The sequence below is a fragment of the Mus caroli genome, chromosome 18 (genome assembly GCF_900094665.2).
Source record: "Mus caroli chromosome 18, CAROLI_EIJ_v1.1, whole genome shotgun sequence".
Classification (NCBI taxonomy): domain Eukaryota; kingdom Metazoa; phylum Chordata; class Mammalia; order Rodentia; family Muridae; genus Mus; species Mus caroli.
Window position 1 is genome coordinate 11344577 of NC_034587.1, and position 13738 is coordinate 11358314.

General features: G+C 39.6%; 1 protein-coding gene across 1 annotated transcript in view; it reads left to right on the forward strand.

The window, feature by feature from the left end:
* Nucleotides 1–13738, forward strand: part of Taf4b (TATA-box binding protein associated factor 4b) — a 118999-nt gene that overhangs the window by 19126 nt on the left and 86135 nt on the right. Inside the window, exons 6-7 of the mRNA XM_021150590.2 lie at nt 1947–2036; nt 7390–7989. Of these exons, the coding sequence (XP_021006249.1) occupies nt 1947–2036; nt 7390–7989 (690 nt within the window). The remainder of the gene's footprint in view (nt 1–1946; nt 2037–7389; nt 7990–13738) is intronic.

A 13738-nucleotide genomic window follows, 5' to 3' on the forward strand; every position in this document is an offset into this window, starting at 1 on the left:
ACTGATTTGTGTTTTGGAAGTTTGAGGCTGCACTTAACAGAACATGGCTGGATATTTTCCCTTATTCTGTTTTGTGATGGGTTGTTAGAGAATATCTGACCTCCTGCAGAGAGATAATTGGAATATCGAGCAATTTAGTAACTTTCTGTAGATCCACATGGGTAATCTTTAGTCTACTAGTTTACTTTTATACTCTGAATGAATGTCTTTACTGATATATAATTTTTGTAATAGCATGCTTTGTTTAAAACAAAATGTTGATTCTTTGTATCATGCAGATCTAAAAGTTTTCAGATATTTAATGTATTAAGGTACTGTGATTCCTAATTTCACTGAACTTTCCATACGTGTGTATAGCTATAAATCTCTATCGGCATACCTTCGTTCCTACATCTTCGTGAGCGTGGCTGTGGTGCGTGTAAGTGTGTATATGCCATTCACAGATGCCAGAGGAATGCAGCAGGCTTCTTTCTGTATCACTCTGCTTCATTTGTTTGAGGCAGAGTCTCTCACTGAAACTGGAATTCATGATTTTTGGCTAGGACTGGCAGCCAGCATGCCCAATAATCCTGTCTGCTCTGAGAGCACTGGAGTTCTGGGTGCATGGGGGATTATACCTGATATGTTGATGTTGGGATCCTAATTCAAATCTTTATTACACAACACAGCAAGCTCTTAATAGTAGCCACCTCTACAGTCCCACCAGCAGTCTTTTAAGGCAAGCTTTAAATTATAAGAAGCTATCAAGTTTAGAGAAAGAGTTATGTTTTCCAGAATTGTGATGGGGGGGGGGATTTCATTTTTTATCATTGGCAACAAATACTACCAGTTATTTTGATAGTCTTAGTTTGTTTTTGAGAAAAATTTCTACCAGATATCCAAATGTAAATGAAGGAAAGAAAGAAAAGCAAGAATGAAAATACACTGTTGGCTTTACTGGTGCCTCACACAGCACTTGTCCTCCAGTGTTTCTCTTGGTTCTGCAGTAGAATGATCTATGTTGGTACACAATATCAAACTATTATGAGGTGAAGCATTCTGATTTGATAGAATTTATTTTCCCTCTATCTTAAGACAGAAGTTCTTTTTCTTTTTAAAATTATTTTACTTTATGTGTATATATGGAATTTTTTTCTCCATTGATGTCTGTGCACTACAAAAGGGCATCTGTACTTCTGAGCCTGGAGTGACAGATAGTTGTAAGCTGTCATATGGGTGTTGTGGTCCTCTGGAGGAGCAGCCAGACCTCTTTAATTGTTGAGACATCTCTTCAACCTCATCTCTTCATCTTTTCTTTTTAATCACAAGTACACAGCAGTGCACTGAGGATTGGTTCAATCTCTCACTTACTTATTATCAGTAGTTTTGTACATTTTTTACTTTATATTGTCAGTGTAAATCTCAGCACCGTGACCTCCCCCAACAAGCTCCCTGAAATGTAGAGTACAAAATTATAATTAAGCATTTGTTAGTTCTTTGGAACTATTATAAATTTGCAATAACGTTTTAAAAATTTAGTCAGGTGCACTAAGGTAATTTTAAAGTTAAAGAAAACTGTTTCACAATCAGCTCTTTCTTCAGTTTGCATATTAGAGTCTCTCCTTCATAAAGAGAAGACTGTCTTTACTGTATTCTCTAATTGGGCATGTCTGTTACTTATTGTTCATTTAGTTCTCTGGTGTCATGAGATAAAAAAGCCTTGTAAAGGAGGAATTTACTACTTATGAAAAGCTTTTCTGTAGTCATAAAGTACTTTGCCTTTTAAAAATTTCATTTATTTTTAAGAGAGTAGATTGCTGTGGTCTATGCTAGCCTTCAACTCATAGACTAAAGTGATCCTCTTGGGTCAGCATCCTGAGTAGCTGCTTCACAGGCATTCACCATTGCACCCAGTTTTGTTTCTTAAAATATCTGTAGATCTAAAGTATCTTCTTCCCATTCCTTAGGATGCAGAGATTGAAGCAGAAGAGTTTACTAGGAAACTATATATTGAACTCAAGTCTGCACCTCAGCCGCACCTTGTCCCTTTTCTCAAGGTAAGGATGTATTTCTTTGGAGAAATTGTTTGGGTTAAATTACTTTACATTAAAACCTGAATGTTTGAATGGAAATCACTGTGAGTATACTAATGATGAGAGAAACCTATTACTTTTGTAAAATATAAGCCAACACAGTATTGATTTGAACAGTTTAGAAAAACAGACACAGCAGTAACCTTAAAAAAGTTTACTTTAGCATTTAATTATTTGGGTAGGGAGACATATATCACATGTATGGAGGTCAGATTTTCTTCTTTCTTAGGAGGTTCATGGTATAGAGCTCTGGTTACCAGGCTTGGTGGCAAACACATTTACCCACTGAGCTATCCCATTGTTTCCCCTAAGAATAATATATCCTATTCATGAATGTTTAGCTAGACTGCATGCTTCAGGCATTCCTTGTCTGTGTCCTAAGTGTTGGGATTTCCGGACATTATATGGCTGTTGGGGATTCAAACTCAGATTCTTAAATAGCTTTAAAGTCTGAGTAAGTTCCCTACTCTTCTCTTTAGTGTTTCTGAGACAGGCTTTATGTATTTCAGATTAGCTCAAACTTAACACGTAACTGAGGAGTACCTTAAATTTCTGATCTCTCTGCCTCTACCTCCCAGGAGCTGGGTCATAGATGTAAGCGTGTCACCTGACCCTGCCTGACTCAAGAGAGAGCAGATGGGGAGGGATGAGTGAGAGAGAATGAGGTCCTAGTGATGCATGTTAAAGTCAGTCAAACATGGTTTATTAGTGCCAAATTTTATGTGGTTATAACTTAGCTAATTTACTAGTGCCAAATTACGTGTGCCTATAATTTTCAATAATCTGTAATGTTGACTTTCCTCTTCTGAGTTATTGAAGTAAGTAGGTTTTTGATGAAGAGCTGTATCTTTGATAACAACTTATTTTGGCAGAATAAATCTTTTAGATTTTCAGAAGTTAAAAAGGAGTTGAATTGAAATTATAAAGTCATTAAAGACTCAGAATAGTAGTGAATTAAAAGTTTGCTCTGTAAATATTGAAGTAATAAAGGAGTTACCTTTTAAGAATATTGGGACAATGATCCAGCATAAAAGACAGTGTATAATAGGTCAGACTTGCTCTGCTTTGTAAAGGGTGAGTGGGAAGGAGGTAGGAACACCCCATTTCCTAAGGCTATTTACAGTAGGAACTTTGTCTGAGAAAGTGACAGGATTGATTAGGTGAGTGAAAATTGTGATAAGAAAGACCAAAGGAACTAAGAAAGTAATCACTCCTGAGACTTGGTCTAAGCATAGGAAGAATTGAAAGATTAGTGCAGTGCCTAGTATTACATTTTTAAAGCATACATAAAATGAGATTTGTTCTTTGTACATCTAGAGCCATACCTAGGATTGGGCAGAATTTGTTTAGACTATTTGTGAAATGGTTCATGGCCATGGTCTGGATGCCCTAGCCTACTTACTCAAACAGTAGAAAAACATTACCTCCAAGGCCCCTTTATTCCTAAGGGAATTTTCCTTGCAGGTGCCATTCACCTTAGCCAATTAATGCTTTATCCCTATTGGATGCACTATAAGAGAGAAGGAGGAAAATTGATGACTGTGAGCTCTGTGACAGATGATGTCAGTCAGCTTTCCATTTAGTAATCAATGTTGAGGTGATAGACTTTTTAAGAGAAAGGCATATTTTGACGGATTATAGAGTTTCCAAGTTGTGATTGCTTTCTCTATGGGATTAGCTGTATGACAACACATCATGACAGCAGCATTGATAAAATCAAACTGCATATAACATAGCCTAAAAGTGAAAAGAAGAGACCAGATCCTATAGTTCTGTAAATGGCATGCTCCAGTGGCCTTATTTAAGATGAGGGCTCACATTGGTATCTACTAGTACTTTTCCTTAGTGCCAAGCCGGGGATCAATCCTGTATACACACAGGCCTTTGAGAGATACTGAAGAGCTGAAGAGCTATCCAAACCACAGCAGATGACTTGTCATATGGCCTTTTTGAGAATAGATGCCATATAGTATTTATTTCTATTTTAGAGATAACAAACCCATTTAAATTGCCATTTTAATTTTTCTTAAGGATTTTTTTTTTTATTTTATGAGTGCTCTGCCTCCATGTATATAAATCCACAGTATGTGTTTCTGATGTCCCAGGAGGTCCAAAGCTGTTGGATCCCTGTAACTGGAGTTGTGGATGGTTGTGAGCTACCATGTGAGTGCTGGCAACCAAACCTGGGTCACCTACAAGAACAATGACTGCTTTTAACCACTGAGCAATCTATACACCTGTCTCTTTTTGCAAACATTTGTTTTTATTTATATGTATGTTTCCATTTGAGTATATGCCATGCATGTTTATATATTCTCAGAGGCCAGAAGAGGGTTTCTCATACCCTGAAGCTGGAGTTACTGGTGATTATGAGGCACCTAGTGGATGCTGAGAACTGAACTGGGGTCCTCTGGAAAAGAGATCTTAACTACTGAAGTCTTAACTCCTGAGTCATCTCTTTGTGTTGTTTTTTTTTTCCCCCTGTTTTGTTGGTTTGTTTGGTTTGGTTTGGTTTTGGTTTTTGAGACAGGTTTTCTCTGGGTAGCTTGGCTGTCTGGGAACTCAGTCTGTATACCCACATGGCCTCAAACTATAATATCCTTGCCAGTATTGCACTCATGAGTGTATTTTTGCCAAGCCAGTTGTTATTATAATTCACAGGGTTCTCTAGCTAAAACCATTAATAACTTACACTAAGTAGCCTGTATAATACCATCCAGTACATTGAAAACTATCCATTAGAGAGGTCGCTTCCTGGTTAGTTCCAACTAGGTTTCTCCATGTCCTGTGGCTAGTGTGTGGGGTCTCACCAAGTAGATATAGTCTGTATTGCTTTAGGGGTCTCTTTGACACCTTTGACTAGCAAGTTGAAAGGGTTAACCCAAACTTAGTACTGGGCTTTTTATCTGACATCCCATGGCTTCTTGGTGGCACATCATTCTTTGTGTAGGGTAGCTCCAAACAAACATGTCATTGTACATATTCATACATATACATATGGAATTTATAGAATAGTATATATTGTATATAGTCATACATATACATATGGAATTTATAGAATAGTAGGTTCCATGTGTCTTTTAAAATACCCAGTGTTCATTGCCCCTCTCTACATCGTTCTCCCTACTAACTCCTTCCCCCATTTTCCCTTTTACACAGTCTTTGTGAAGGGAATCACAGCTGGAATACGTGTCCCACACCCATGTCCCCTTCCTCTGCTGCTATAACATTCTTTCCCCACTTGGGTGATGTCCTGAGCCTTGAAGGGGTTGATAGATATGTCTCAGTTATGAGTGACCACTTTTCCTTAGCGCTTTGACTGATCAGTAGTCTGTATGGTTTATTAGTGGCATTTTAAAAAAAGTGGCAGGTTTTTCTTAACCCAGCTAGGTCCCACATAATTGAAAGACTATTATATTTATTTTACAAGCTTTAAGGGGATAATAACTGAGAAGTTATTAATCTTTTCTAATTCTCTTAAGACAATCTGGCTACCTCTCAGCTGAAATTCCCATGGTACTTGCATTTAGTATTGTTTTGGCTCTCTCAGCTCTAGGTTTTTTTCTCATGGTGTCTCCTGGACTCTTCCCTCATGGCAAATCTCCACTTCTTGCCCTTCTTCCCCTCCTGGCTGGGAAGAAGTCCATCCCTGTTCTCTCCTCTGCTCAGTCATCGACTGATCAGCTTTATTGAACAATCAGGCAATAATTGGGGAGCAATGTTTTGCAAGCATATATGGGGGCACAGACATCAGCATTTGAATAACACAAGGATAGTCTTTACACAGTGCACAATAACTCTTACTACTGACCATTGCAAAAAGAAGCTTCTGCGACCCAAAGCCAACAGCAGCACTAATCTAGACACACAAACATAGTTATTTACAAAGCAACTTTGTGGGCATATAGTGCTCATTTAACAAAAGAATAGCAATAATGTTGTTCCTAAGGCCTATGACCTCTCAGCTCAGGGATTCTGAACAGGCTTACAGTAGCAGGATCTCAAATCCAGTCAGAGAGCAGTCGGTCACCTTTGTAGGAGAATTGCCATTGTTGCACTAGTGAGTGAATCTTGACTGGCTAGTTGGTCTTGAGACATGCAGAGTCCACAGTGTCCTGAGTGGCTTCATAGCACATCTGAGGACTGTGAGGGTCACCAGCAAGGAGGAGCTGCCAGCTCAGTTTCAGCTTGGGTTCTCTTTGTTCTGTGACCCTAGCAATAGGGCCGTGTTAGCTATGTCTTGTGAGCAACCAGCAGCGGTGGCAATTGCCTATATTGTTTTGGGACCTTGGGACTCTCTAACCAACAACTTGAAGCAATAGCCTACTGCTGGCAATGAGAAGTTCATTTAATGGCTTTTGGCTTCTGGGAGCAGCTTTATTTCCCATGGAGGGTCCCTCCATTCTAACTCTTACTGGGTTTGGGGGTAGTTTACTAAGCCTAGGATTTACTTGTTTTTCCCCATACATTGTTACTTGGCTGATCTGCTTTCTAAGGACCTGTGAATCCCACCTCTCCTTTTTCTTTTTCTCTTTCTCTTTCTCTTTCTCTTTCTCTTTCTCTTTCTCTTTCTCTTTCCTTTTCTTTTTCTTTTCCCTTTTCTTTTTTCTTTCTTTCTTTCTTTCTTTCTTTCTTTCTTTCTTTCTTTCTTTCTTTTTTTTTTTTTTTTTTTAATCTTGAAATCTCCTGGCATCACGTAGAGCCAAGAGAGTTTGAGTATTAAATGCCTCATAGAGAAGAGAATACATTTGGCCTTTCAGGTTAATCCTGGTATGATTCAGAGATAATTAAATACACACCTACATTGTCTGTTTAACTCTCATTACTTTAACATTTGTTCAGATTAAGTTTTCTGAGAACTTTCTTTTATATTTCCAGGTGAAACTAAAATAATTTTTTAATTTGTATTTCATTTTGATGTAAAGGCTTTACATTCAATGCTTGAAAGGTGTTTAACAAAACAACCCTGATTCTTCTATGTTATAAATAATTTTATATATATTCTAAAGTAATAATAATCTGTCTGTGGGCTTAGATGGGTAGGAAGAAGTATGCTACAGTGTTTCATTTTATCAAGTTGATCATTGACGTATAGAAAATGAATTTACTAAGTTTTAATTAAAATTTTTTTTTTCACTAAGAAAGCACTTCAGCCTTTGAATCTCTTGTATCTGGATAGCAGCAGGAAAACAGAAGTTCTAACAGCAGCTCTCCCCACCGAGGCACGTGCTTACCTAACTTGTGTTGTTTAATGCAAATGTCGCTTTACTCTGAGCTATTCAGTTATCTGTGTCTTCCTTTCCTCTACTGTTTCTAGAAGAGTGTGGTTGCCCTGAGACAGCTTCTTCCAAATTCCCAGAGCTTCATTGAGAACTGTGTGAAGGAAGTTTCTGGTGATGTGGTCATTTCCTCCTGTACCATGACAACAGCAACGTCTCCTGTGGTGACAAGTACAGTTTCCCCAGTCCTTGTTTCTGGAGCAACAGCACCCAGAACTCTGTCTGTTCAGCAGACCCTGAATCCACTTGCTGGTCCAGGAGTAGCAAACACTGGAGTTGTGACACTGCATTCTGTTGCCCCAGCTTCTGCAACAGGAGGTACGACAGCTGCAACTGTTTTGCTTCAAACTTCAAAACCACTAACAACATCAGTACCAAATACAGTGGCAGCAGTGTCCCTTCAGCCTGAGAATCCAGTTGTGTCTGGGGCAGCAGTAACACTGGCTATTCCATCAGCAACTTTTGGAGAAGCGTCCGCTACACCTCTTTGTCTTCCATCTGTGAAGCCTGCCATTACCTCTGCTGGGACCAAAGCTGATAAACCTGCCATTGGCACTCCAGTCCAGATCGTTACACAGCCGAGCCCCCTCCTTCCACAGGCAGCTGGCATTCCACAGACAGCCAAAGTCAAGCAACTAGTGAGTACCATTTCATTTCTTCAGAAAACTGTCAGGACTCGGTGTACTTCCCAGATCTGTCTAGGCAAAATTCTCTTAGCCTCACTTGTTCAGTAGCCCTCTCGATAGTCGTATAGACAGCTCACACATAGCTTTTGCTGAACATTTGAGAGTTATGGAAGTTGTTACTTTGTACTTCAAAATTTTATATTTGCCCCTCCCTTCCCTTCCTGCTTCCTTCCCTTCCTCTTTTCTTTCCTCCTTCCCTTTTTCAGGGTTATAGATTGTGCATTCTTAAGAATTCCAGGCAAACATTCTACCACTGAGCTATATCATTGGCCTTTTAAAAACTTTTTAAAATTTGAGACTAAATTGCCTTTCTTTCTCTGTGTGTCTCTGTTGGTCTCAGTCTCAGTCTCCGTCTCGATCTGTCTCTGTCTCTGTCCTCTCCTCTCCCCCTCTCTACCTCTCTCCCTGTCTCCTTCCTCCCTCCCTCTCCCCCACCCCTCTGTGTGTGTGTGTGTGTGTGTGTGTGTGTGTGTGTGTGTGTGTGTGAGAGAGAGAGAGAGAGAGAGAGAGAGAGAGAGAGAGAGAGAAGAGGTTGGCAATGGGGTTTCTTTTAGATTGCTTTCCACCTTATTTTTCTTTTAAGATTAGCTTTTATTTATGTGTATGTGTGTGAATGAATGTGTGCCACCGCTATTTTCTGGTGCCTGAAGTGGCCAGAGTGGGAGCTGACATTACATATAGTTGTAAGCTTCCCAGTGGGAATTAACTTTCCGTTCTCTGGGGGGGCAGAAAACACTCTTAACAGCAGACCTATCTCTCCATCCCTTTCTCAGTGGAGTCGCGTGCTGTTTCTCTTTCTCCACTTTTGGACTTACAGGCATGCTCCATTCTTTGCTGCTTTTATGTGACTATCCGATGAACCATCCCTCCAACACCTTCCTTTTTCTTTTAAAACAGGATCTCTCTCTTTTGCCAGGCTGACCTTGAACTTTCAATCCTCCTGCTTTATCCTCCCAAGTAACTACTATCATAGGTCTGTGCCATCAGGTGTGACTCTTGTACTGCTTTTTGCTTCTAATATTTTAAGAAAAATGCTAAGTAAGAGAGAGAGTGTGTGAAGTGAATAGATAAAAGTATATTTTTTCTTATTCCTGGTAGGTTGAATAGATTCCTTGATAAAAGAAGGGAATTTTAGCTGTTTATTGATTAGACATTGTTTAGAATTTCCTACTTTGTTCAGGAAAAGACACTTTCTTTGCAGACTATGAATATATTGTTGACCCAGATACTACATGGTACGTTAATTTAAAATCACTTTTCTAAGTGAAGTTCTTATCACAGCTTGCTGCTCTTTTGATTGTTTGATTGCTGTTCTCTTTTATAAACTTTTGTGTCAGATATGGTGTGTTTTGGATTTCTTGGTTGAGTTTACACTATTTGTTTTGTGTATGCTTCCTATTCATACTGTGTGACGAGGCAGAGGCAGCATCTGTACATGATAGTCTTCTAAGGCAGCTTCAGGCACTGAAGGTGACCCAATTGAAAGGCAGTCTAATTAGAGAACTCTCATCTTCTTACCCTTAACACTCTCCATTTGAATTTCAGGTGGAGCAGTGGATAGGTTAGGGCAGGATTTTACAGGATACCTGAAGTTAAACCAGGTTAAGAAATATTCTTTTTGAGAAGGACAGGGAATAGGTTCTCACTGTATAGCTCTGCTTGTCCTGGAACTCACTATGCACATCAAGCTAGCAGCAACTCAGAGATCCAACTGCCTCTGCATCCAGAGTCCTGGTATAAAAGATATGTGCCACCACCAAACATGAAACATTCTCAAAATCAGTGATTCTTCAATATTGTTCTGGGCAATGGGATTGAGAACCAAAGAATTTGAGGAACTGTTCCAGGAAAAGCACTGTCTTTGGTAGAGCTGAGCAGGATTAGAATCTTCTCCATTAGCCATTATTAGTTCTTAGTCGGTGCTAATCCTATTAATTGGCTCAAGTATAAATGTCCATGAGCTGAGATAATACTTTGTCACCTGCATAGATTTTTAGGAAAAGTATATCATTGATGAGTTATGAATTTAAAGCTAATTTTTCTGATGAAGAAAAGGCAAGAGAAAACTAAGTGACACACATACTAAGTGACCTATCTAGGGGTAGTCCATTAGCTTATCCTTTTGGAAAAAACTTCCAGTTTTCTAGAGTGTCCTAAAGCAGAAACTGCTGGTGAGGATATCTTGACAGCATGTACCTCTTGGAGGTTTGACATACTATTCACTGGAAATCATTAGAATCACAGAAAAAGTAACAGAAAATCTAATGGTAAACCTTAAAATGTTTTCCCCCTCACACTTGTTAAGTAGAAAAAAACCCACAGTAGGACATATAGTAAAACTACACTGTAAATTCATTGTATAACGTTTACTTACAACAATTAGAATCATAAGGCTCCAGACTGAGCTACGACATGCTTTCAAAAGTTCACTTTTGAAAAATTGGTAATTTTTGGTCATTTATTTATTTATTCTTTTACATTCCAGATTTTGCCCCCCCCCCTTCTGACTGTTCCACATCCCACAACTCTCCACCCCCCTGTCTCCCACTCTTCACCCAACCAGACCTCTAAACTCCCTGGGCCTCCAGTCTCTTAAGGGTTAAGTGCATCATCTCTGACTGAACTCAGACCCAGCAGTCCTCTGCAGTATGTGTGTTGGAGGTCTCATATCAGTTGCTGTATGCTGCCTGGTTAGTGGTCCAGTGTTTGAGAGATCTCGGGGGGAGTCCAGGTTAATTGAGACTACTGGCCCTTCTACAGGGTTATCTTCCTCCTCAGCTTCTTTCAGCATTCCCTAATTCAGCCACAGGGGTCAGCAGCTTCTGTCCATTGGTTGGGTGCAGATATCTGCATCCGACTCTTTCAGCTGCTTGTTGGGTCTTCTAGAGTGTAGTCATTCAGGATAGGTCCCTTTTTGTGAGCACTCCATAGCCTCAGTAATAGTGTCAGGCCATGGAATCTCCCCTTGGGCTGGATCCCACTTTTCCTCAAGCTCCTCTCCCATTTGCATCCCTGCAGTTCTTTCAGATAAGAACAATTATGGGTGAGAGGTTTGACTGTGGGATGGCAACCCCCACCCTCACTTGATGTCCTGTCTTCCTGTTGGAGGAGGGCTCTATAAGTTCCCTCTCCCTTCTGTCCTGCGTTTCATCTAAGGTCCCTCCTTTTGAGTTCTGAGAGTCTCTCTCCTCCCAGGTCTTTGGTGCATTCTAGAGGGTTCCCCCAACCTCTTACCTCCTGAGGTTGCCTGTTTCCATTCTTTTTGCTGGCCCTCAGGGCTGCAGTCCCTTTTCCCTCACCCAATACCAGATCAGGTCTGCCCCACCTCCACTTTTCCTCCCAGGTCCCTCCCTTCTTCCCCACTTGGGATTGCTTTCTTCTCCCTCCTAAGTGGCACTGAGGAATCCTGACTTGGGCCCTTCAGCTTGTTGACATGTTTGAGTTCTGTGGGTTGTATCTTGGGTATTCTGTACTTTTCTTTCTTTCCTTTCTTCTTCTTTTTTTCTCTTTGCTAATATCCACTTACTAGTGAGTACATACTCACTATGCATGTCCTTTTGTGTCTGAGTCCTCACTCAGGATGATATTTTCTACTTATATCCATTTGCCTGCAAAACTCAAGATGTCCTTGTTCTTAATAGCTGAGTAGTATGTCACTGTGTAAATGAACCGCATTTTCTATATCCACTCTGTCAAGGGACATCTGGGTTGTCTCTAGCTTCTGGCTATTACAAATAAGGCCGCTATGAACATAGTGGAACACATGCCCCTGTGGCATGGTAGGGCATCTTGGGTATATTCCCAAGAGTGGCCATTTAAAAACAAAAATCTCCACATTGGCTCCTATCTGTGGTCAAGCTACTCATTTTGAAAAGGATATGTTATGAAGAATATGCACCTGGCTGTCAGGTATAGAATTTTTATAGCTTACTTTAATAGTTCTATTTTTGGTGAATGATAACTTTATCTAATTCAGGGCATTGTCTTGCCAGGCACTGCCTTAAAATATAATCTCAACATCATTAAAACTATATAGACACAATTTGACAGAGTATGATACAAAGTCAATTGTTTATGATTTCTTACTTACATTTGCTAAAAGTCTGAGTAAGATTAGATCAGTCTCTTTGCAGCTCTCACATCAAGAGGAGAATAGAGCATAATTACCTCATGGGATCTGGAAAAATGGTTTAAGAGGATCTGGCTTTGAAAAGAGCTTGGCTTCTCACTAATCAGATCACGTACCTGCAAATTACACCATGGGACTTCAATCAGAACCTCTAAAGTGGAGTGGCTAAAGGAGACTATACTCTCGGTCTTCTGAAACTCTACCAGTCTCTAACTTAGGCATGTATTCCAAGAACTCCTGCATGACCTGTGCTCACTGCTATTTGGGCCCTGGAGTTCCACTCAGCCATTCCTCATCACATGCCTTATTGGCATTCCTTTCTTTCCTTTTTCATTCATGAGCAGTGGGTAGCTTGTCAGACCTGATAATCTGTTTTGGAGTCTAGCTTTAAGGAAGAGAGCATCTGCTTACAGTAGGGCCTTTCTGAGATGAGCCTTCCCTAAAGACTACTTTTCTTTAATAAACTTAGCACCAATGGAATCCTTTAGATTTTGCTCTGTAGTCAGCCAATAATAATGATATTATGATAATTATGAGCTTAAGATTTTTTTAATATTTATTTTTGGTTAATATAATTTTGGAGATTTTTTTTTTTTTCTTTTTTCGAGACAGGGTTTCTCTGTGTAGCCCTGGCTGTCCTGGAACTCACTCTGTAGACCAGGCTGGCCTGGAACTCAGAAATCCGCCTGCCTCTACCTCCTGAGTGCTGGGATTAAAGGAGTGCGCCACCATGCCTGGCAGTTTTGGAGAATTTTGTATCTTTAGGCTTTTGAATAAGATTTCTAATTAAACTTCAAGTAAGAATTCTTCCAAACTACCATTCCCTGGTTTCAATTTATATTAATTTATGAAATTTTATATTTTGACCACCATTACTTTAAAAAGTAGATTTATTACTGAATGTTCTCTTTTCTTTAAATTCTACCTTTTTCCCCTTGTTGACTATTGTTTATTATATTCAGGGGTTCTACGAACTAAAATTGTTCAGGTTTTTTTTTTTTTTTAGGTGTAAGCTTTCTATTTTTTACTAAATATTTGAAATGTGAATGTACTTGGTAGTTCTGGAAATTTTTGTAAGAATTCAATTTTTTTATAAATGGCTAATCTTACTGCCTCTTTATCATTTTTTATATAGTAATTATATGCTCAACCTAAATACTAAGCTTACTATTTTACCCTTAACTTTTTTCTATAGAAACAATCAGGTGGCTTTTGTCTGTGGGTTTTGGTCCAGCTCATTTTCTCCGTTAAATGATTGGAAGACAGGGAAACTCCAGTGAAACGGGCAATCAGAGAGAGAGCTCAGCACAGGTAGGAGCAGTTAGAGTCAGCAGTTGAAGACAGGCTTCTACTGAGGCTAAGGATACACACATCACAGACACACAGAAAAAGACTTCCTGCAAAGCAGAGGTCAGCTCTGGAAGCTGGAAACCCAGTTTCTTCTCCAGGGCTGAGGCTTGTAATTCTCTGAAGAGCCTTCCTCTGTAATAATAGTGTTGTCAGTGGAAGAAGAACAGGATGGCTGATTGGTTCACAACTGCTGTGTATCTTGTCCTGCTTTGAGCCAGTGCA